Source organism: Aplysia californica, unplaced genomic scaffold, assembly GCF_000002075.1.
Source record: "Aplysia californica isolate F4 #8 unplaced genomic scaffold, AplCal3.0 scaffold00220, whole genome shotgun sequence".
Lineage (NCBI taxonomy): Eukaryota > Metazoa > Mollusca > Gastropoda > Aplysiida > Aplysiidae > Aplysia > Aplysia californica.
Genome location: NW_004797490.1, coordinates 311530 through 337896, shown reverse-complemented (window position 1 = coordinate 337896; position 26367 = coordinate 311530). Strand labels below are relative to the sequence as shown.

Here is a 26367-nt window from a genome sequence, read left to right as displayed (position 1 = left end):
CACACAAACACACCCACATTAAGACACGAAGTAGATACTCACACCCACACACACACTCCCACACAAAGTATATACTCACACCCACAAACACGAGGTATGTACTCACATGGCAGTGCGGCAATAAAATACCTATACACACCTACACACACCCTTACACACACACACACCCACACACAAAGACACAAGGCATGTACTCACGTGGCAGTGAGGCCATGAAATATCTACACACACACACCCCCACACACACAAAGACACGAGGCATGTACTCACCCACAAACACACACACACAAAGACACGAGGTATGTACTCACCCACAAACACACACACACACAAAGACACAAGGCATGTACTCACCCACAAACACACACACACACAAAGACACGAGGTATGTACTCACCCACAAACACACACACACACAAAGACACGAGGTATGTACTCACGAGGCAGCGCAGCCATGAAGATCTCCCGTAGAGCTGCCAACTCCTCCTCCAGACCCATAGCCTCCGACCCAAACTCCTCCTGCTCAGGCCACACCTCTCGCGCGGCGCGGAACAGCGCGGTTGCCTCGGCAACGTTCCCGTCCCTCAGGCAAGACTGCACCCTCAGCATGGTGTCGATTCTGAGGAACAAAATGTTATTTATTTATTTATTTTTCCATTCGATTATTTATTCATTTAATCATTTATTTAAGTATAAATTTATTTATTCATTTATATAAATCATTTCTTTATAAATGTATTTATTCATTTCTTTATAAATTTATTCATTTATTTATTCATTTATCTCTTTATTTATCAATTTATTTATCATTATAAAACCACCGGGGGACCTCAGCTATGGTATTATGTAGACCTACCAACAACTCCAAAGGGAGTTTTCACTCAGAATCTTCAAAAAGAATTCGCGATCGGGTGAGTGGAGGGTGTGTGTGTGTGTGTAGTGGTGGTGGGGGGGGGGGGGGGGTGGTGTGGGGGGTGTGGGGGGGAATTAGTCTCCAAAACCCCAGTAGATTCAGATTACGTTACAAACCCATCATGGCAAATAAATATGCACTTTGCAACTAACTACACCCAAGAAAACCCAAATAGATACATGTATTTTAACACTATTTATGATAAGTCGAGCAGTTATTGTAAATAAACCTGTGCATTTTCACCTCATTTACGATAAGCTGCGTTAAACCAATGAGTGCATGACTATAGACAGAGAAAGATCTTGTTAGTTTGTTTGTGTTTTAGCTTTTAATCAGCTGCTTGCAATGTAGCTTATGCTTCCTGGGAAGCCGAGCATGTTTCAGAGTGTTCTAGGGACTGCTGGGGTTATGGGGTAATAATAACAGTTGAAAAGCTCATAGAATGTGCTGCAAAGCGTTAATTAGCACTATAGAAATACAATTACAGAGGAGCCAGCTTAAACCAAAAACCTGAGAGGTTTCCATATTTTCTCTGGGAAAGCCTTTTATTTTATTTAGAGAGGTACCTCAAACAGAAGAACCATAACATTTTCGAAATTGGGGATCGGATTGGGTTTTTTTCCAGATTACCGCTGTTTGCGGATTAACCGTTGTCTGTTTAAAGCAGACTCTCCGGTGTAATAATTATCATTATCATTACTTTTCGCATTATATTATTATTAACATTATTATATCATGATTTTTATCATTAGGCCTATTTTTATGATTATGATTACTATTGTTATCATTATTATTATTATATTATTATTATTATATCATTATTTTATGCCTATTATTAAGATTATGATTACTATTATTATCATTATTATTATTATTATATCATTATTATCATCATTATTAAAATTATTACTATATCATTATTTTATCATTATTATGATCACCATTATAATGATTACTATTACCATATTACTATTAATATTACGATAAATTATCATCCTTCTCATAACTCGAGACTAAACTGACCTCTGGTCGTCCAGTGCCATGTCCAGAGTGGCGTCGAAAGGCGTGACGTCCTGCGGCAGCTCCGTGCGGCCGTCCAGCGCAGCGGTCAGTTGGTCAGAGACGCTGGTGTCCCACAGGACGGTCAGATCTTCCTCACTCAGCTCCGCCGGGGGCTCTGAGGGGAATGACAAGAACGATAGAATATTATATACGATAATAATTAATTATACTTGATTATAATACTACTACTACTACTAAAAATAATAATAATAAACTAATAATAAAATTAATAATAATAATGATGATAGTAATAGTAATAATAATAACAATAATAATAATACCAATAACGGAAGGACTTCCGTAACGAGCGACCACCCCATCAAACACAATAAAGAAGAGGCCTAACCCTACTAACTTAACTAACTAGGCTAACCCCAAACCCTAATCTAACCCGTACCCTAACCCTACCCCTAGATCTCCCCTACCCCTAGCTCTCAATTCTTCTCTGTCTCATAGTGGTCGCTCGTTACGGAAGTCCTCCCCCAATAACAATGATAATGACATTATATAAACAATAATTTTGATCGAGAATCTTAAGGACCAAATTCTTTGGATAAACTGCTCAAATTATAGGCAAGCATTATATGAGGTCAGTTATCATGTCAGTTTGTTTCTTAACCCCGGCCCCTCAAACTAGAAGTTCCCCCCCCCCCCCGAGGCAGTGCCACTGACTGTAGTGTCTTTAGGCCATTCCCAAAGGGGGGGACATTTCTCGTTCATGCACAGTAGAATTGTAAATGGGCTGATTCATCATGTCACGCTCATAACTGTGCCTGATCTACAACAGGGTACTGCTGCCTTTTCTTTCCTAATCCTTACTATTGTCATTTTCCTCTACTTCTTTTGTATGTTTGTCACACTCTTGTGACCTGCGTTTTCCGGGATGCCTTGATAGTCGAAGCAGACTTTATAATGCTGAAGCTAGAGAGGTGAGCAGAGTAAGTCTGATTCCCTGTAAAGACTTCTCTGATGACACCCACCCCTTGGCGCTCATATGACCTTATGCAGTTGCGAGCGCTGTAAAACCCTCTACTAAAACTAAACTAAACTAGAAGGTACATCGCCTCACCTCCATTTGACACATTCTGACGAGTTTTTTTCTTCCTCCTTCCTTTGGACTTTTTTTGGACAACCAGACGCTTATTTCCCTTGGTGAAATGTTCCAACATCTTGAGGAAAATGTGGGTCGACTCCACTAGGTCTCGTAAGTACGCCCTGAGAAACAGAATACAGAACACTTCAGGAACATAATATATCAGACATATAGAGTGTGATGTCAAGGGACATGATTCTTGTCTTTACTGTGGGAACTAGATAATTAGGGGAGTGGCACGCCCTTGGATGACGTCAAGAGCCCGGCGCGAAAAATAGAGACATCGTCTGAGAGACTCACTGGGGTATTCAGTCGAACTCAGGACCACGACGAGACAACACCTATCTTGGACGGGGGCCCCCTGACAGACCCGACGCATCGGACCGCCAGGTAACTTTACAATAGAGTACTTACAAACATTAGAACAGAGTACTTTTGGAATATTATCAGACTTACAAGTACTTTAGTTTTAGTCTTAGTAGAGGTTTTACGGCGCCCGCAACAGCATAAGGTCATATGAGCGTCAGAAGATTAGAGGTGTTACAAGAGAGTAACAAACATAAAAAAACGAATGGGAGATAAGGATGATAGATGTTTCATAGGAAAGAAGAAGCAAACCACACCAGAGCACCCGCCAACCACCCACATACAAGTACTTAATGATTATCAGACATACAGGAAGGAATATGAATATTAGTCGTCTAGTTTTAGTAAAAGTTTTACGGCATTAACAACACAATAAGGTCTTATAAGTGCCGAAGAATAGAGGTGTCACAAGAGAGTAAAAAACACAAAAAAGGAGGAGGAGAAAGAAGGACAATAATGTTTTTGTAGGAAAAAGGGAGCAAACCACACCAGAGCACCCGCCAACCACCCACAAAGCAATACAGAACACTTCAGGACCCTAACATAAGGGACATATAATGAGAACTTACAAACATCAGAGTTACAGTACAGAGTTATTCTAAAGACATACAGAGTGCAGTACTTTGGGAATATTATCAGACAGGCAAGTACTAAAGGATTATCAGACATACGGGAAGGATTTTTTTGTGTTTTTGTAAAGTGTTTTACGGCGCTCGCAACTGCATAAGGTCAAATGAGCGCGCGGGACACACCTAATATTTTCAGTTGGTAGGAAATTTTGAATTTTGCTCTGGTGGTGGCCGGAGCCTACTCTTATCAATTTTAGACCACCAAGGGATCTTTAACGTGCGCAATTTGCGCATTGCGCACGGGCCCTCCGAGATTTTTGGCCCTTGTCCGTGAAGGCTAGGTGTAGATCTTTCCTACCAGAAGATTAGGGGTGTGGCAGAAAGACAGCAGTAAGGAGAACCCAAGGAGTAACAGTAGAAAGGCTGCAGAAAGAGTCAGGAGCCCAGAGGAGGGGGCAAAGGAGGTGAGGGGGTGGGGGCAGAAAGTGGAAATGAAAGCAGACAACAGAACATTGCTAGAGAGCAGGAAAAGAGGTGAAAGGAGACAATTTTAGAGAAGAAAATTTTTTGGTCGCTACCCAGATTCGAACCCGGGACCTTTGAATGAGAGGACAACACCTCAACCTCTAGGCCACAACAGCCCCCACGGGAAGGATGATAAATAATTTTGTTAAAAGTAAGTGTTCTACGGCACTTGCAACACAATAAGGTCTTATAAGTGCCGAAGATTAAAGGTGTTACAAGAGAGTAACATACACAAAATAGAAATAGGGGAGATAAGGACGATAGATGTTTGATAAGAGAGAACGAACAATATTAGTGGCACACGGACACAAAAATAGCCATATAGTGACCCAGCAACAATGGTCATACGGTATTGGTGAAAAAAACTCAAACCCACAGAGGAATAAGAACAAAAGGATGATCAACAACAAATTCCCATGCTCTCTACTCAAACAGTCTTGTTTTAGTAAGAGTTTTACAGCACTTGCAACAAAATAAGGCCATATGAGCGCCAGAAGATTAGAAGTGTTACAAGAGAGTAACAAACGCACAAAAGAAGGAGAGATAAGGATGAAAGATGTTTGATAGGAAAGAAGGAGCAAACCACACCAGAGCACCCGCCAACCACCCACTCCAACAGTCTACACAAAAGGACACAGCCTGGATGAAGAATGGAACGTACCGAGAGCTTTTGGACTCCTTGAAGCGCTTGAGAAGAGTGACGAAGATATCTCTGTACTCTATCATATAGAACACGTTGCCTGAAACAAAACCCCAAGAGATAAGTGTTAGTTCTTGTAAGAGTTTTACGGCACTTGCAACACAATAAGGTCATTTAAGTATAAGTGCCGAAGATTAAAGGTGTTAAAAACACAAAAAAGAAGGAGGAGAGATCAGGACGATTCATATTTGATAGGAAAGAAGGAGAAAACCACACCAGGGCACCCGCCAACCACCCACTCAAAAGATAAAATTGGGCATAAGACAAAGAAAATGACAGAAAGCTGTCAAATACTGATCTGCAAATAATATTCATAATAATAATAACGCAAAATTTCACTTATACAACGTGTTTCCATCACAAGGAAAGTGTTCAATGCACTGAGCAAGAATACAAAGAACACATTTACCGTACGGTAAGAATAGTGATCCCCCCGTCTCTTCCCACTCTCCCTCCCCTAATGATTCCACCAAATTCGTAATAATGGAAGCCCTGCATTAGACAATAAATGACAACACTGAATGGCTGTTCGACGAAGAAAGCAAAGGCGCTGACTACCTATGAAAAAAGAACCTAAATTTACAGACCCCATGAAAACTAAGAGCGGGTAAAGCCGAGAAGAGTACCCGTTTCTCGCGAGAAATGCCCTTCCCGTCACTTCCCAGCCACTAAACTACTGGCCGGTACCGAGAACTTAGAAGTGATACTGCTCGTTGGCTTGACACACGTCACTAAATTGGTCATTAAATTTTAAAAAGTGAACCTATTTCGTTAGTTCTTCATGTAATAAATGAAATCCCGATAAAAGAGACCTGTTTTCGGCAGTTGCCGAAATGTACTTTGACGTCCAAGTCATCGTAAAGGAATATGTCCGAGCCACTGTCAGCGCTCATCGGCACAGCAGTTCCGACCGTGAGCCGCTGGGAGCGGCTTGACGTAGATAAAGAGTTGAACAAACGAGACTCCAGCCTGCTTATGAACGTACTTTGAATAACTTTTGCACTCTCTTGAATCTGCTTGTCTCGGGAACGGCTCATGAAGTCCAAGGTTTTCAGAAGTTCTTGGTACGCCTTCAGGGCCAGATGAGACCTGACGCATAAACAACAACAACAATAATAATAGCAATAATAATAATAAATAATGATATCAATATTGATGATGATAATGATAATAATAGTTAATAATAACAATGATGATGATAATAATAACAATAATAATAATATAAATAATGGTAATAATTATAACAACAATAATAAAAATAGTAATATATAAATATAATTAATAATGACATCAATATTGATGATGATGATAATTATGATAATAAAAATAATAATAATAATAATAATAGTAACAGTAATAGTAAAGTAATGAAACTAAAAAAAATAATACTAATACTACTAATAATAATAATAAATAGCATTTGTATAGCTGCCAACTTTCCAATACCAAAATACCGACTACCCTCGCAGTAGGTCAAGATGGGGGGCACTGGACAAATAACCACCCCCCCCAATAGCACTTTTTGTTTTAGTAAGTGTTTTACGGCACTTGCAACACAACAAAGTCATATAAGAGCCGGAGATTAGAGGTGTTACAAGAGAGTAACAAACACAAAAAGGAAGGAGAAGCCATAAAGACGATAGATGTTTGGTAGGAAAGAGTTTAGTTTTAGTAGAGGTTTTACGGCGCTCACAACTGCATAAAGTCATAGGAGCGCCAGAAGATTAGAGGTGTTACAAGAGAGTAACAAACATAAAAAATAAGAAGGGGCGATAAAGACCATAGATGTTTCAAAGGAAAAAAGAAGCAAACCACACCAGAGCACCCGCCAACCACCCACAATTACATTTTTCTTAGTCCCAATAATATCAAGCTATTCAAAGCTGACCTGCAATAATAATTTGGTCAGAAATCTTTAATAAAGATCTCTCTAATTGAGTTATGGCTGTCCTCATTATCATTCGCAAACTGCTTTTGAAAGAACTTTTTTTTCAAGCATCGGCGTTTAGTTTTAGTAGAGGTTTTACGGCGCCCGCAACTGCATATCATTAGGTCATATGTAAAATACACAAAAAAGAAGCAGGGGAGAAAAGGACGATAGATGTTTGATTGGAAAGAAGAAGCAAACCACACCAGAGCACCCGCCAACCACCCATGCATCAGCAAATCTGTGAGAAATAAATACTAAAAATAACGGAGTCTGCATTTTCTGACCCAAAACGGACCTTGGCAGTCACCCTCAGAATCATGTCAAATACATTTGTGAGGCATCGTGGTGGAATCAGGCTCTCGTCAATTTTTGGGCACATCGAGTTATTGGTATCATCTTAAAACTTGTTCACTGGTCTTTATTTGCATGAAAAAAAATATCCGTTTATCTTAAATACAAGTCGAGATATTTGAGAATGAAGGAGGTGGCGGCCACCTGTTTTCAGAGGTAAAATTAGTGAGAAAATGGCCGCCAAAGATTACTTATTTCCTTAGCTTAAGAGTCCGTGGTAACAGAAAATTTACATCTTTTGTGCCTTTAATCAACGTTTTTCAGAAAAATCCACACAGAAATGAGTTCTTTAACGGGCATGAAAGGTGTTGAGCCCAAAACAACAATTTGATTAAAATTCACAAATCCGCAGAAAAATGCAAGTTTCTTCACTTTGATTATTTTGACGAGAGCCTGATTCCACCACGATACCTCACATTTTTTATTTACTAGTTGGCAGCTATGCTTTTGTATAGCACAAACTCCCGCTCAACAGCAAACTTCATGGATGTGAGAGGTGTTGAGCCGAAAAGAAAAAAAAAAAGACTAAAGAACAAAAACTCAACAAGCATTGGTCAACGGGCAGAAAAATATCCGTTTCTTCGACTTCATTATTGTATTTTGACGAGTGCATGATTTCACTATGATTCCCCACACACACACAGAGAAACACACACAACTCACCTCCTGCCCCACACTTTGGCGTCCTCCCCTTTGCCCAGTTGCACATTCTCGTAGTAGGTACACAGCTGCGTGTAGATGTAGTGGAAGGCTGGCATAGACATGGTCTCACTGGTGACGAAAAGTACACACTCATAGACTGACAAAGACTTGATGAAATGTACACACTCGTAGACTAACACAAACCGTTGATAAAAAGTACACACTCATAGACTAACACAGACCGTCGAAAAAAGTACACACTCGTAGACTAACACAGACCGTTGATAAAAAGTACGCATTCACAGACTGACACAGACAAGTACATAATCATAGACACACACTATTCACACAAAGTACATACTGATAGACACACAGACTGTTGACATGAAGTACAAACTGATAGACTGACATATTATATGCAAATGACACACTCATAGACTTTTCAGCTAGAATTTTAAGGCACTTGCAACACAATTAGGTCGTACAAATGCCAAAGATTAGAGGTGTTAACAAGAGAATAACAAAGACAAAAAAAGGAAGAGGGGATATAAGGATGAGAGCTGTTTGATAGCAAAGAAGGAACCAAACCACACTGTAGCACCTGCCACCCACACACGAAAAGAAAGAGAGATAAGGATGATAGACGTTTGATAGCAAAGAAAGAGCAAACCACATCAGAGCAACTGTCAACCACCCACTAAAAGAAGGAGAGGTAGTTAAGTTTTAGTAAGAGTTTTACGATGCTCGCAACAGCATTGGGTCATATGAGCGTGCGAAAAAAAGGTTGGTTCTATTCGCAACAGTACACTGCACAGCCTGATTCTGGTCAACACTAAGGAGAGATAAGAATGATAGATGTTTGATAGCAAAGAAGGAGCAAACCACACCAGCCAGAGCACCTGCCAACCACCCACTAAACTGTAGTTGTAGTCTCACCTGACAAGATCCACTCTCTTGCAGCAAAGTCGACAGAACTCCATGAAGAACCTCATGGCCCACAGGTAGTACGTCTCGTCGTTGTCCTGTGTCGTTTTGCGTGTCAAACCATCCTGTGTGTGTAGTACAAGGACACATTGACACACGTGTGCAACAGAGGTGGGGGTGGGGCACGGTTGGTAGGGTCTTTTTTTTTTTCTTTTTTTTTTTAGGGGGGGGGTGGGGGTGGAAGGGCATAGGAGTCTAACATTGGAAATCTACTACTAAAGATTCTGGGATCATAATTTCATTTCTGTACCAGTAAGGTTTTACGGCGCTAGCAACTGCATAAGGTCATATGAGTGCAAGGGGTGGATGCCAACAGAGAAGTCCAAACGGAGTATCAGGCTTACTCTGCTCACCTCTCTAGCCTCAACAACACAAAGTCTGCTTCGACTAACAAGTAAGGATGAGAAAAGTAAAAGCAGCAGTTCCCCCTATGTTGTTCCAGCACAGTATGAACATGACATTGATAAATCAACCCATTAACCATTCTACTGTGCATAAGAACATGTTAATATCCCCCCTACGGGAATAGTCTAATTTCTGCATAACATCTAATGCTGAGAAACTCGAGACAGAGTCTCTAAAGTGTAATTTTGAGCTCTCTAAAGTGTAATTTTGAGCCCATCCTTATCAGGATACCTGGGGATGTCATCTCTGGCTCAGAGGTCAACGTGTGATGACCCGTCAGTGCTTACGGTCACTAGCTGCCGTTATACACTTTGTCATACTTTGGCCATTCTATGTCTTGATGTTATCGGTCCTTGCTGTTCTTTGCCCCCATCCCACTCCCGGTCCTTTTGCCCCATCCTTACACCCACACACAAAGCAGATCCCGTAAAGGTCTATTCTCGCAGATCAATTCCCATGAAGAAACATTTTCTGATATTTTTTTTACATTCTACCTTGTTTAAAGTAAGAGTTTTACACCACTTGCAAGATAACTAGGTCATATATAAGTGCCGAAGATTAGGAGGTGTTACAGGAGAGCACTAAACACACAAAAAAACCAAAGGAGGGGTGATAAGGACAACAGATGTTTGATAAATAGGAAATAAGGAGTAAATCACTCCAGAGCACCCTCCAATAGATGTTTGATAAATAGAAAATAAGAAGCAAACCATACTAGAGCACCCTCCAACCACCCACCAACATGTTTGATAGATAGGAAATAAGGAGCAAACCACACCAGAGCACCCGCCAGCCACCCACCCCCTCTCTCTCACCTTGACTGCCCGCATGAGCGGGTTGTAGGCGTTGACCAAGAACTGCACGCAGAACTCCTTCAGGCTGAGCCGCATGCTCAAGGTCGACCGCCGGGTTGGGTTGTCCGTCCTGATGGGGGCGCGGTTTTTCGAGATCTTCTTGCGGCTTTTGCCGTCGTCGTAGGAGAACGACTTGACTTCACACAGGGGCTTGTGGTAAATGACGTTGCTGTCGCTGATCGACTTCATGTCTTGAATCACGTACGTGCCGCCGAATCTTGAGTGCCTAAAAAACAAACAAAAAACAAGGAGCACAAGCGTAAAAGAAATGTAAAATGTACCTGAAGAAGTGTCATAAGGCCCCCCCGTCAATATTGCACTGAAGTCCGCTTTAACCGAAATCTGTGGAACCCTTGAATTTCCTTCGCTTTTGTGAATTTTCTGTCGCTATTAGGATTTGAACCCGGGACCTTTGAACGAGAGGTGAACACCTTAACCTCTATCTAGGCAACTCCAGCCCCCACCAGTCTCAAATGAAAGGACCAGGATGTAACAACCACAAAGCACTGACCTTGCGCTGAATTTCAGGATATTTGCTTTCTTCTGCGCTCTCTCCTTCTCTCTGGCCTGCTCCAACTGTCTGTGGAAAGGTCACAAAGGTTGCAAAGGTTACCACAAGTTAGCAGAGGGTAAAAAAAAATAACAGTGACTGATTGTTGTTGCAAAGAACAAGTTTTTTTGTTTTTTTTATAGCAGAGGGTTTTACGGTGCTCGCAACTGCATAAGGTCATATGAGCGCCAAAGGGTGGGTGTCAACAGAAAAGTCTTTACAGGGAATCAGATTTAGACTGCTCACCTCTCTAGCTTCAACAGCAAAAGGTCTGCTTCCACTATCAAGGCACCCAGTAAATAGCGGGTCACAAGAGAGTGACAAACATACAAAAGAAGTAGAGGAAAATGACAATAGTAAGGATTAGGAAAGAAAAAGCAGCAGTTCCCTGTTGTAGATCAGGCACAGTTATGAGCATGACATGATGAATCAGCCCATTTATAATTCTACTATGCTTGAACGAGAAATGTCCCCACTTTGGGAATGGCCTAAAGACACTACAGTCAGTGGCACTGCCCCGGGGAGAAAAGAACAGGTAGCTGCAGATTTTTTTTGGTTCACAGAGTTACTCATCTTCCTTGTACAAAGGACTGTGAGTATACACGTTCATTCCTCAACAGATTTTTAAAATTTTTAGTAAGCATTTAACGACACTGGCAACACAATAAGGTCATATACATGCCGCAGATTAAAGGTTTTACAAGAAAGTAACAAATACAAACAAGAAGGAGGAGAGATAAGGACGACAGATGTTTGAAAGAAAGGACTCGTAAACCCCACCAGAGCACCCACCAACATAATTTGACAGGTAAAACTTCCATGTTTGTCTGAAATATAAGCCATCAACAAGCAGTTTAAGGGGAGACGTACACTCCCGCAAAAAGTTTCTAAACGAATGACTTTTATTCACTTTCATGTAATTGTGCAAGAAGTTCATAGGTAAATAGGATGTACTAGGGGTGAAATTGTTGAATTTTTCTGAAAAATGGGTCTCTGTGGCGGCCAGAAAGATCATATCTACCTACCCCTAGTTTTATTTGTATGAGAAAAGAGAAGCATTTCTACACTATTATATCCATCCTTAGCTTTGAACAATATTCCTTGTGAAACACTATCCTTTCATTTCTTTTAGTAGAGTTTTTACGGCGTTCGCAACTGCATACGGTCAGATGAGCGCCAAGGGGTGGATGTCAACAGAGAAGACCTTACAGGGAATCAGGCTTACTCTGCTCACCTCTCTAGCTTCAGTAGCACAAAATCTGCTTCGACTATCAAGGCATTGCAGAAATAGCAGGTCACAAGAGTATGACAAATATACATAAGAAGTAGAGGGAAAAAAATGACGATAGTAAGGATTAGGAAAGAAAAGGCAGCAGTTCCCTGTTGTAGTTCAGGCACAGTCATGAGCATGACATTGTTAGATCAGCCCATTTACAATTCTACTGCGCACTAGAACGAGAAATGTCCCCCCTTTGGGAATGGCCTAAAGACACTTCAGTCAGTAGCACTGCCCCGGGGGGTGAAACACTATCCTTAGCTGTAGCCACATTCTCATTGCGTAGAAGTTCCCAACAAGTCCCTATCGACAAAACAATGCTGACAAAAATGTTTATTTGTTTGAGCAAAGAGAAGCACATCGACACAGTATTGGTCATTTAGTGCTGTGAAAATTTCCGACAGACAGACAGAAGAAACAGAGGGAGGGTAAGGAAGGACCTCCAAAAGTGGTGCCCACCAACCACTCACAATATCTACACCCCCCCATCCCTCAACCAGCAGCTGAAAATAAACCTCTACGGAAAAATGTTCCCCTCTGAGACTCTTGTCATGAGAGTACTCACTTTTGATCCATCTATTTCTATAGTCAAGAGAGTACTCACTTTTGATCCCTCTGTTTCTATAGTCAAGAGAGTACTCACTTATGATCCCTGTTTCTATAGTCAAGAGAGTACTCACTTTTGATCCTTCTGTTTCTATAGTCAAGAGAGTACTCACTTTTGATCCCTCTGTTTCTATAGTCAAGAAAGTACTCACTTTTGATCCCTCTGTTTCTATAGTCAAGAGAGTACTCACTTTTGATCCCTCTGTTTCTATAGTCAAGAAAGTACTCACTTTTGATCCCTGTGTTTCTATAGTCAAGAGAGTACTCACTTTTGATCCCTCTGTTTCTCTGTCGTGGAGCGCTGCACGCCAGCAGATGCCAGGGTCTCTGGGCTCTGAGACATAGAGAAGACAGACGTTTCAACATTAACATTGCAATGAGACACACTGAAGGCAGACGTTTCAACATTACCAATGCAATTAGGCAGAGTGAAGACAAGACTTTTTGTTTTTAAAAAACCCAGAAGTTTTGAAATGACAGAAATTTTGTGAAAACAGACAATTCATAATGACAGACATTTAGTTTTAGTTTTAGTTTTTAGTAAGAGTTTTATGGCTTTTGCAACACAATAAGGTCATATAAGTGCCGAAGATTAGAGGTGTCACAAGAGAGTAACAAACACAAAAAAGAAGGAGGGGAGATAAAGACGATAGATGTTTGATAGGAAAGAAGAAGCAAACCACACCAGAGCACCCACCAACCACCCACTGACAGACATTTTGTAAAGACTGACGTTTTAAAATTAACAACGTTCAATGACTGTTCACCTGTTCTCAGAGCATGAGCGAGACAAACCTAGAACACCCACCAACCACCCACTTATTTACCCCTTCTACCATTATAACGACTCCCCCGTTCCCAGAACATGACCGAGACGAGACAAACCTAGAACATCCACCCACCAGTCACCCACACATTTACCGCTAAAACCACTACAAACAACAACGCACCTGTTCCCGGAACATGACCTGGACAGGACCAGAGCACCCACCAACCACCCACACATTTACCACTACAACCATCAGGGATGCCAAATGACTTTTGAAAAAAAAACACCTGAAAATGAGCGGAGCATCACATCTCACCTAAACCGAACCTCGTAAAGTTTTTAAATGAGCAAACAAAAACATATTCTCTCTTACCTCTCCCCGTTTCCTTTGTAAGTGAAAAAAAAATGGGGAAAAAACCCGGAAAAACCGGACATTTGGCATCCCTGAACCATTATAACAACCCACCCGTTCCCAGAACATGACCGAGACGAGACAAACCTAGAGCACCCACCAACCTCCCACTTATTCATCACTACCACCACCATAAACAAACAACGCACCTATTCCACGAACGTGACCGAGACAATATATACAAGTAGCCTACAAGAGCACCCACCAGCCACCCACTTATTCACCACTACCACCACTATAAACAACAACGCACTTGTTCCAGGAACATGACCGAGACAATATATACAAGTAGCCTACAAGAGCACCCACCAAACACCCACTTATTTAGTACAACTACTACAAGTACTACTACTAGACGAACAACACGCCTGTTCCAGGAACATGACCGAGACAATATATATACAAGTACAAGAGCACCCACCAACCGCCCACTTATTTAGTACAACTGCTACAAGTACTCTAGATATATATATATATTTTTAAAAAAATAAAAAATAAAAACCCCACAAGTCACCTGTTCTCGGAACATAAGCGAGATAATCTCCATGATGTGCATACACAGCATGGTTCGCTCGCGGTCGGAGCTGGCGATGTAGAGAATGAGGTCCTCCATGCCACTTGTGTGGAGGGCCCTGGCCAACAGAGATTTTTATTTGTAGTACAAGTGATTTTATTTTAATAATAGTAATAATAATGATAATGATAATAATAACAGTAAAGATAATAATAATGATAAAGATAATAATAATAATGATGACTATAACTGATGACAGTCATACATTAATAGCAATAATTATAACAATAATAATGATGATAATTATTATAATTGATCACGTTAATAAATAAATTAATAATAACAATTACAATAATAATAGTATTAATAGTAATAACAATGATATAACAACAACAACAACAATAATTTAAATAATATTAATAATAATAATAATAATAATAGCAATGATAATGTTAATAATTCAAAATAATAATAATTATCTATATCATAATCAATAATTCTGGTGAGTTGACTTTTACGTCACTTTTTAAAAGAAACCACTCTCTCCTTCCCGATATTTAGCCAGGAAGAGGTTATATTCAATGTAACAAAACTACAAAGAAATAGAATTTGAGTAAGGAGAAGGACATCGACACAACGATGGTCATTTAGCGCTGGGAAACGAAAGAAAGTTTTAGTAGAGGTTTTACGGCGCTCGCAACTGCATAAGGTCATATGAGCGCCAGAAGATTAGAGGTATTACAAGAGAGTAACAAACATAAAAAAGAAGAAGTGGAGATAAGGACGATAGATGTTTGATAGGAAAGAAGAAGCAAACCACACCAGAGCACCCGCCAACCACCCACAAGAAAGAAAGACAGACAGAACAGCAGAGGGAAAGTAAAGAAGTAGGATCTACCAGTGGTGTCCTCCAAACACCCGCAAGAAGTAGAAGAAGCCAACCACACCTCAATCAAGCCGTAAACATAACAAGTTCCCCACATGAAAAGACGAGAACAAGGAAAAGTTGAGGACAACTCACCATAAAATCTGGTCGTGTATCGTGGCATCATCATCAGTTCTCTGCGGACGAAAATAAAAATAGCAGACTGTAAATAAATAGACGTAGTAGGACGTTAATATAAACAAAGCAGAGTCAAGTTAACATCGCAGGATAAACATTTTCTTTTTTTGTTAGTAGAGGTTTTACGGCGCTCGGGGTGGAGGTCAACAGAGAAGTCTTTACAGGGAATCGGGCTTACTCTGCTCACCTCTCTAGCTTCAAGAGCACAAAGTCTGTTTCGACTTTCAAGGTACCCTGGAAATAGCAGGTCACAAGAGAGTGACAAACATACAAAAGAAGAAGAGGAGAATGACGATAGTAATACGGGGTGCCCACTGCGGACGGGATCGGCCGATCGAGGGCGATCGCCCGACTCGATCGCCTGAAACTGAAAACAAACACGTTTGTTTTTGAGGCGATCGAGTCGGGTGATCGGTGTGATCGGCCGATCCCATCCGTAGTGGGCACCTCGTATTGGGATTAGGAAAGAAAAAGCAGCAGTTCCCTCTTGTAGTTCAGGCACAGTTATGAGCATGACATTGTTGAACCAGCCCATTTACAATTCTACTGTGCATTAGAACGAGAAATAGGGAATGGCCTAAAGACACTTCAGTCAGTGGCACTGCCCCGGGGAGAGGACAAACATGAAATGAGTAAATATACAGCACAACATAAATAAAGCTTGACGCAAATAACAGCAAAACATAAATATAGCATCACATAAATAATCCACAACATAAATATACACAGCACAACAAAAATAAATATAGCATGACATACATAAACGGAACAACAACATAAACCAACACAGCATGACGTAAATATACAGCACAACATTTAATAAACATAGAATGACATAAATAAACCACAACATAAACAAGCATTGAATAGACATAGCAGGATAGTTATACAAATAAGGAGGACAAAAACATTTAGTTTAGTTTTATCATTTAAACCCAGTGACAGAAGTATCATCTGTGTTTAAAAAAATAAATTTTAAAAAAACCAGTGACATAAATATCATCTATAGCAAAAAAACAACAAACAAAACAGTGTCATCATAAGTACAATCTATGTACAAAGAAAGAGCAAAAAACAAAATATTGACATAAATATCATCTATGAAAAAAAATTAAAAAGTGACAAAAGTATCATCTGCATAAAGAGCAACAAAACAAAAACAATGACAGAAGTATCATCTATAGCAAAAAAAACAACAAACAAAACAGTGTCATTATAAGTACAATCTATGTACAAAGAAAGGGCAAAAAACAAAATGTTGACATAAAAATCATCTATGACCAAAAAACAAAAAAAAGAAAAAAAAACAAACCCAGAAAAAGAGTGGCATAAATATCATTTATGTACAAAAAAAGAGCAAAAAACAAAATATTGACATAAATATCATCTATGACCAAAAAAAAAAAAAAAAAAAAAAAAACCAAAAAAAAAAAAACTAAAAAAAAAAAAAAAAAAAAAAAAAAAAAAAACCCCCAGCAAAATAGTGACATCATAAGTACAATCTATGTACAAAGAAAGAGCAAAAAACAAAATATTGACATAAATATCATCTATGACCAAAAAACCCCCCAAAAAACCCAGCAAAAGAGTGGCATAAATATCATTTATGTACAAAGAGCAACAAACAAAACTGTGACATAAATATCATCTATGGCAAAAAAAACAACAACAAAAAAGTGACTTGAGTATCATCTAAGTACAAAAAAACCCCAAACAAACAAAACAGTGACATACCAGTATCATCTCTATGTACAAAGAACAACAAACAAAAAAGTGACTGAAGTATCATCCGAGTACAAAAAAAAACCCCAAACAAACAAAACGGTGACATACCAGTATCATCTATGTACAAAGAACAACAAACAAAATAGTGACATAAGCATCATCACCGTACAAACGACAACAAACAAAAAAAGTGACTTAAGTATCATCCAGGTACAAAAAACAACAAACAAAAAAAGTGACTTAAGCATCATCACCGTACAAACGACAACAAACAAAAAAGTGACTTAAGCATCATCACCGTACAAACGACAACAAACAAAAAAGTGACTTAAGTATCATCACCGTACAAAAAACAACAAACAGTAGTGACACAAGTATCATCACCGTACAAACGACACCTATAATAAAACAAAAAAAAAACCTCACCTGCTCCCTGGCTGGGTCAGGGGGAATCATCAGAACATTCCGGATCAAGACAAACAGTCTTTCCAGCTGCAGCCGGTCTTCCTCTCGCCGATCCGTCCAGTCCTGAGCAAAACGTAAACCACAATCAGGAAAGTTAGGGTCCTTATTTTTATTTTTAGTAGAGGTTTTACGGTGCTCACAACTGCATATGGTCATATGATGAGCGCCAAGGGGTGGATGTCAACAGAGGAGTCCTAACAGGGATTCAGACTTACTCTGCTCACCTCTCTAGCTTCAACAGCACAAAGTCTGCTTCGACTATCAAGGCTCCCCGGAAATAGCGGGTCACAAGAGTGTGACAAACATACAAAAGAAAAAGAGTGGGTGGTTGGCGGGTGCTCTGGTGTGGTTTGCTTCTTCTTTCCTATGAAACATCTATCATCCTTATCTCCCCTTCTTCTTTCTTATGTTTGTTACTTTCTTGTAACACCTCTAACCTTCTGCCGCTCATATGACCGTATGCAGTTGCGAGCGCCGTAAAACCTCTACTTAAACTAACTAAAAGAAGAAGAAGAAAAATGACGACAGTAAGGATTAGGAAAGAAAAAGCAGCAGCTCCCTGTTGCAGTTCAGGCACAGTTATATGAACATGACATTGTTGAATTAGCCTATTTACAAATATACAATTCTACTGTGCAAAAGAACATATCAATGTCCCCCCTTTGGGAAAGGCCTAAAGACATTTCAGTCAGCAGCACCGCCTCGGGAGGTTCAGTGGAAAGTTACACTACCAGACAAAACTACGAGTCTGAATTTGTTTGATACAATAAGACAAACTACTTTATTTGTGTCGTGAAGAGGTGGTAGAGTTGGAGCGAGCGGACGGACGGGTTCGTTACTCGCGGACTCAGTCAGAGCGAGCAGGTAACGGACGCATGCAAGCGAACTGCGAACCTCAAGACAGTTTGGTTTTTGGGTCCGCTCCACAATTTTACTCTCTCAGCGAGCGGACTGCGGACCTCAAGAGGAGAGAGGGGGTGTAAGAAGTATGCAATAGAAGGACTCGTCCCCGTTCGTCCGTCCGCCCGTTCGAATGTAAGGAGTCTCTCCGTCCGCTCGCTCGCTAAACGAACTGTTTTCTCCGTCTGATGTGTAGCGAGTAGCAAACTACTCTTCACAAGCAGACAGTTCGTTACCCCTCCGCACGTTTGCGGGTAGTGCCAGCGAGTAGTTCGTTACTCGCGGACGCTGATTTAGCAAGCCCGACCCAACTCTATGAGGTGGAATCAGCAGGTGCTCCTCAATTCCATTTTTGGGGCACACATTTTAGTTTTAGTTTTAGTAAAGGTTTTACGGCGCTCGCAACTGCATACGGTCATATGAGCGCAAGAAGATTAGAGGTGTTAAAAGAGAGTAACAAACATAAAAAAAGAAGAAGGGGAGATAAGGACGATAGATGTTTGATAGGAAAGAAGAAGCAAACCACACCAGAGCACCCGCCAACCACCCACGGGGCACAGATTTATTGGTATCATCTTAAAGCCTGTTCATTTGTCATGATTTTGATTTGAAAAAAACTATCCATCTATCTTGAACAGAAGTCCAGATAATTGCGATTGAAGGGGGTAGTCTGGTGTAAGAGATAAAATTAGCGAGACAATAGTCGCCAAAGTTTGGTGACTTCCATAGCTTGAGTGTCCTCGAAAACAGAAAAACGCTTCACTGCTCTGATGCACACTATGGACACACATTAATGAAGGGCAAAACACCAGTCCCGCTATAAGCACACGTGCAACCTTTCCAGTCTTGCCCTTGATTAGGCTCCAATAGAGTCTAATGGTGCGCTCTGTGAGGAAAGGGAATTATGTCAACAGAGTGCAGTCTCGGATATAATAAATATTACGCTACAAGTCTATGAACTAGATCCACCTACAGCCTATTGAGACGACAATGAACACCCCTTCCCCCTAAAAAAGTACCAATGTTTTTCTTTTTCTCCCTCTACTCAAGAACCAAACCCCTTACCCTGTCATTGTAAGTCCCACACTTTCACCTCGCTGCACAAGCATCTGTGGGGTAGCAGTTAGGCACTTCACGGTTGCATGCAGACGACCTGAGTTCAATTCCACGTGACGAGAATTTTTATCAAGTATTTCTGTCTTTCTGCTGGGGCGTTGTATTCCTCTCAGCCTAGGTTAACCTTCACAGGCAAGGTCGAAACCCTTCTGAATTCTTTAAACCCTTAGTTTTTTCCACGGTTTCCCTGAGTTTTTTCTTATGTTTCATTACAACCCCAAATGCTTGCCTCCAACTTCTGAATGGTGGAAACAAAGGCTTAACTAACTTAGTCATTTCTAAAAAAACTGGGCACGGGAATAGTTCCGAAAAACAAGCAAAAACTAGCATTAAGTGAAGCAAAACAGTAGTCACTAGTACTGGACACTCCCAGCGTCTGATAGGGAACAAGGTTATTACCGCCGGATGCTCCCAGCGTCTGATGGGGAACAAGGTTATTACCGCCGGATGCTCCCAGCTTCGGATGGGGTTTAAAGAGTTACATTAATGGTGTAGATAGGGATATGACAAACATCTATAACATTAAATACGAAAACACTGTATTTTGTAATAAGACAGACAAATAAAGAGACACACACCTGTTTGAGAATATCCTTGACTTTCTCTGTCAGCACACCAAACAGTTCCTCATCAGCAAAGGCCTGCAACAAAATAGAGATAACAAATCTTTGTTTTAGTAAGAGTTTTACGGCATGTGCAACACAAACAGATCATATGTTGTTGTTGTTGTCAGTGATCCAGTAGCATCTGAGCGTTGACTCTTCTGCATGATGACATTCGGTAATAGCTGCATGTCTGTTCTAATTGTTTTGAGGAGTAGAGGCAATTAGATGTGTGGGGTAGCTTGAGAAGAAAACATCCCCTTAAACCAGTTAGTTTTCTACAGAAGAACAGATGATGTTCCACTGTCTCTGAGGGGTAGTCACATAGTGGGCAGGCAGCAGACTGCTTTACTCCAATTCGGTTGAGATGTTGGTTGAGGGGTACATGTTGTGTTCTAAGTTGGAAGATTATGGATTGATCTCCCCTCTTCAACTCATTGATTGGATCTTTGACCAGTGGTTTATTCATGTGGCCATACATTCTCCTTCCAAAACAGATCATATAAGAGCCGAAAATTAGAGGTGTTACCAAATGTTACCAGACGCTAACATACAAATAAAAGGAGGAGAGATATGGATGATAAATGTTTGATAGAAATGAAGGAGCAAACCACACCAAAGCACCCACCAACTACCCATAGACACCAAATCATTTTCTCAACATCCCGCACAATCATACCATTCTGGTCAATCTTTAACTAATGTCCAGTTACTCATAATCCCACATAAACTATTCTGGTTAAAAAGTAAGTAGTGTCCAGATACAAGACATTTCTCAAAAATGCTACAAGAAATAATGGCAAGAATTTATACATTCTTGAAAACATCATGAAACAAGTACAGCCGGAATTTACCAAGACGGCTACCCACTGTCGAGGAGAAGAGCGATTGTCTCAAACAGGTGAATATCTTGGACAATGTCATAATAATTTTTTAAAGGGCAGGTTTGATTGCATTTCTAAAATAATTTTAATAACAAGAACCAGGGATGTAAACAGGTTTTGAAAAAAAAGCTGGAAAATATATGGCACGCACACATTAACTGAAATAATAAGTATTGTTTAAAGTAGACTTTTGTTAAAAGCTGGGGCCCATATGGCAAGTCGCCGGAAAAACCCCCAAAAAACGGAAAAAGCCGGAAAATTTACATCCATGAAGAACACTGTCACAATCCTTGCATTCCTTGTATATTGTTGCTGAAAGATTCTAAATGGATAACAGGAAAGTGAAAAAAAACCCCTAAAAAACAAGGCCATTGTGCATGTTTTAGCCGTTTAGAAACCAACGTTTGTAGTGACAGTTTGAAAGGTGAAAATGGTATGGGTTTAACGCCCCTATCAACACTATTAGGTTATTTAAGGGGCGGGACCTCCTAGTTTAACATCCATCTCCGATAGGACCGAGCCCAGTGGGAAGTTCGTGTAAAGTGTCTCTCCCAAGGACACAACGTCGGACCGAGCTGAGGCTCGAACCAGTTTGAAAGGATTTATCTAGCTGAAAGTTACTTTCACGATGTGTTGTGTGATGTCAGGAAGAAATCAGGAGAAAAACCCCCACAAAAAACCCCCTCAATTTCAAAGTTAGCTGTTAAGAGTCCAGCAGCAATGACATTCAGTATTGTATTGTGTTGCAAGCGCCATAAAACTTTTACTAGTGCCGTACATGACCTAATTGTGTTGCAAGTGCCTTAAAACTCTAACAAAAACATAAGTCGGAGAGTTCTCGACTCACCTCTTTTGCGTCTTGCAGGTGTGACTCCACCTCCAGGCAATAGTTCCTCAGCGTTTTCTCGTCCGGGATCTGGTTGTTGAAGCAGGTGATCACCGGCTGAGTCAAGTTCACCAACAGTCTGGAGAAACACAGCAACACATCCACAGTTACTCGGGAGAGGAATATAAGTCTGTGCCGTGCGTTCTTGAGCAAGAGGAATATGTGTCACAACGCTGTGGAATCAGGCGCTCGTCAATTTTCGGGTTTGTGGAGCCATTGGTATCATCTTAAAGCTTGTCATTTGTTTTGCTTTTGACGAAAAAATACCCACCCATTTACCATGAATAGAAATTGAGATATTTGCGATTGAAGGAGGTAGGGGTCACTTGGTTTCAGAGGTAAAGTTAGTGAGAAAATGGCCGCCAAAGATGAGTTTTTTCCTTAACTTGAGAGTTGGTGGAAACTTAAAAATTTACATTTGTGTGCCTTTAATAATTGTTTTTCAGTAAAATCCTCACAGAAATGTGTTCTTTAATGGGCACGAAAGGTGTTAGCCAAAAAACGAAAATTCGATAAAAATTCACAAACCTGCAGAAAAAAAGCCAGTTTCTTCAGTTTGATTGTTTTGACGAGCGCCTGATTCCAGCATGATGTCTCACATATAACTCTGTGCTGTGTGTTCTTGAGCAAGACACACTTATAACCATTATAATTCAAAATCCGATAGACCCTCATTAAAAAATCACAGAGCTGTGAGCGGTGACGATCAGCAGTGGAACATCTCCCGACGTGTTTTTTTGGTTTATTATTACAATGTATAATTATCATTACTAGATTTATTATTATTATTATTATGTGAAGCTGACAAATTCTTATCATCCATGTATTGTATTCCCCATTGTAACCCAAAAGTTCACAACAGGAATCAACACTAGTTTTATCTCTCTCTACTTTATAAACTATTATCATTCTATCAACAAAAGAGTAATCTCTTTACATATGTGAAGCGTGCTGATAAAATGAGTTCCTTCTTGGATTCGAGCCCCATAGAAATAGATACATCATGCTTATAGGTGAAGTTTTTACAATTAATAAGTATGAAATAACAAAAAGCATGTTATACTTAATGAATAAGGCATTGATAAAAAAAATGTATAAATTTGGCCCTAGAGTCGATTTTTGGTCAATATATTGATTTGTGAATTGCGAGAAGTAACTCATTTTGTCAGCATGTCTCACATATATGTAATATTATTCTTTCCAAAACATGAAAATATAGAGTAGGCACAAAAAAGCCAAGTACATTTGGACAAGGCAGCTTTTCTTAAATTCCTCCGGTAACCATTACACAGCCAAAGGGCACTTTCCACAGACTTTTCCTCACTTCAACCTGGTGAGAATAGACCGGCTATGGACGGTGAAAGATCTATTATCAGTAGGGCTGGATTCTGCTCGGTTAATCGAAGGCTTGTAAAGCAGCGGAAGTCTTGCGCTAGAGTCTTGCGAGCAGGCTTGTGGTTTGATTTGCCTCCCGCTTGCTACCGGAGGGAACTTCCGGTGAGTTGTGACTCGCGGAGAGTCCTGCTGTACTGTGTCGTGACGTTGCGAACTCTCGTGGCAGTGGGCTCAGTACATATTATAGATTCTCTGGTTATTTGCGCTGACAGGCTTGCACCAAAAGTGCAAGATCGGTTGGGTTTTTTTCATAGTTCGGTTGTAAAAAACAAAAAGCTCTATTCAATGCACTTAAAAATTAATATTGGATCGGCTATTCTTATGATGTTAAGGCCTGTTTATTTTTAATGTGCACGAGCCAAGCGCTTCATCGTCGCACGCAAAAGACCTCAGTTCGATTCCTGTATGGGGAGAAATTTTTACTGAGAACCTCCGTCTTTCTGCTGGGGCGTTGTTCCCTCTCAGCCCAGGTTGGCCCTGACATTGGGTTGAAGTAGGCCTAGCCCGTCTCCTAAATGTTCTGTATTATGTCACTGTGAGTGTAACACATCTACAAAATAGGTTACATACATACGATACAAAAGCCAATCACAACGACCCCTGGAGTTCTCCATTCTAGGGTAATCTAAGTCAACTTATTCTTATTACTACCAGAAACCTAGGTCTCTGTTACTACAATACCACGCTCCCTCTCACTTATCCATTCGTTTAGCTGATCAACGGCAGGAAGTTAAAAATAACTTCAGCTCTCTACGCCTTGCACCAAAACAAGCCCAGCCTCTCCCTTCCTCCACGGTTCAAAGTTCACACAGCGCACAGTACTGTCTTGCTGTTTGAACACATCGGACTGTCTTGTCGCCATCAAGACGGTCCTACGCCATCGAGCCCGTGCCGCTCGCTCGGTGTATCGAGACAGTACAAGTCAGCAGGTCAGGTTTGGAGCTTGTCCTGGGGCAAATCTGTAAGCCTAGCGCAAATCAGTACTGTGAGAATTGTGGGGCCTGTGGCAGCGGACAGGACTTGAGGCTTGCGCAGGCCTCGATTAATCGAGTAAACTACAGCGCCACGCTGCGCAGTGACTCTGTGGGCGAGATCTCTCACTCTCCCCCTCTCTCTTTTTCTGACGTAAGTGGCTTCGCGGATTGCAAGCAGGGTGGGGATGATGAGGGGGCCTGACACGAGTGGCTTCGCGGATTGCTAGTTGCTGTGGACTTGAAGTTTAGAGTAGACTAAGGAGGTTACAGTTTGCGCTAGACTCAACTTATATTGCTGGTGATTTGATTTGATGATTTGACCTACTGATTTGAGGCTTGTGACTTGAACTAGGGGCTTGTGAGCACGAGCGGGTTTGCTACCGGGGTACAGCCCTAATTATCAGTTTGCAAGTGTCTGAGCGCGTGAAATCCGCAGCTAGCACTGTATGCTTCCTGGGAAGCCGAGAATGTTTCTAACTGTTTTAGGATCCGCTGGGGAAATATTAGTTGTAAAGCCCATAGAGAGCTTGCTGTAGAGCGTGGATATACACTATATAAATGCTATTATTATATTATTAGTAAAATGTATTATTGTTATTTATTATTATTATTAATTATAATTACTACTTACTATTATTACTACTTATTATTATTTATTAGTAGTAGTTGTAGTAAAATTATTATTATTATCATTATTTATTATTACTATTAATATTATTATCATTATTTATTATTATAATAATCATTATTATTATTATTAGCATTATTTATTATTATTATTATCATTATCGTTATTTATAATCATCATCATCATTTACTATTATTATTATTATCATTATGTATTATTATTATCAATTATTTATTATCACTATTTATTATTATTATTATTGCTATTATTATTAATTATTATCCTTATTTATTATTATTATTATAAACTCTCACTTGATGTTGGTCTCGAACAAAACCTTGTCTGCGTGGTAGCTCTTGACCAATGGGATGAGGTCATTCTGTACAATCTGGGCATGCCCCAACTGTCGTCGAATGTCGCAAATGTCCGTGTCACGTCGCAGAAATCGAATCAGATCTTTGACGGTTTCTGGTGGAGAGAAGAGGAAGACTTTTTCTATTTTCTTTTCTTTTCTTTTTTTAGTTTTAGTAGAAGCGTTATTACGGCCTTCGCAACTGCATAAGGTCATATATGAGCACCAAGGGGTGGATGTCAACAGAGAAGTCCTTACAGTGAATCAGGCTTACTCTGCTCACCTCTCTTGCTTCAACAGCACAAAGTCTGCTTCAACTATCATAATCAAGGCACCCCGGAAATAGCAGTTCACAAGAGAGTGACAAACATACAAAAGAAGTAGAGAAAAAATGAGTATAATAAGGATTAGGAAAGAAAAAACAGCAGTTCCCTGTTGCAATTCCGGCACAGTTATGAGCATGACATTGATGAATCAGCCCATTTACAATTTTTTTACTGTGCAAAAGAACAAGGTAATGTCCCCCTTTGGGAATGGCCTAAAGACACTTCAGTTAGTAGCACCGCCAAAGGAACAAATTGTCTAAAGGGTAAAAAGCTGGCCACAGCGTCACAGCAGATGGGCGTAATTGGTGAACAGTTAAGATGAAGGAAAACGGAAGAAAGAAGCCTGAAGAGAGCTGATACTTACACCAAAACAGGATCTATCATGAATTTACATGATCTTAGTTTAGTTTAGTTTTAGTAGAGGTTTAATGGCGCTCGCAACTGCATAAGGTCATATGAGTGCCAGAAGATTAGAGGTGTTACAAGAGAGTAACAAACATAAAAAAGAAGAAGGGGAGATAAGGATGATA

The 26367-nt window shown here is 40.3% G+C and overlaps 1 protein-coding gene across 1 annotated transcript in view; it reads right to left on the bottom strand.

Annotated features, from left to right (window-relative positions):
• The window catches only part of LOC101860103 (protein timeless homolog), a gene marked incomplete in the record, with an annotated part of 107984 nt that overhangs the window by 59715 nt on the left and 21902 nt on the right, over positions 1-26367 (bottom strand). Inside the window, 16 exon segments of the mRNA XM_013083236.2 lie at positions 441-619; positions 1937-2090; positions 3045-3190; positions 5190-5268; positions 6214-6317; positions 8173-8280; positions 9088-9200; positions 10356-10620; positions 10906-10974; positions 13096-13160; positions 14522-14639; positions 15543-15583; positions 17736-17837; positions 20369-20431; positions 22124-22241; positions 25474-25627. Of these exon segments, the coding sequence (XP_012938690.1) occupies positions 441-619; positions 1937-2090; positions 3045-3190; positions 5190-5268; positions 6214-6317; positions 8173-8280; positions 9088-9200; positions 10356-10620; positions 10906-10974; positions 13096-13160; positions 14522-14639; positions 15543-15583; positions 17736-17837; positions 20369-20431; positions 22124-22241; positions 25474-25627 (1878 nt within the window).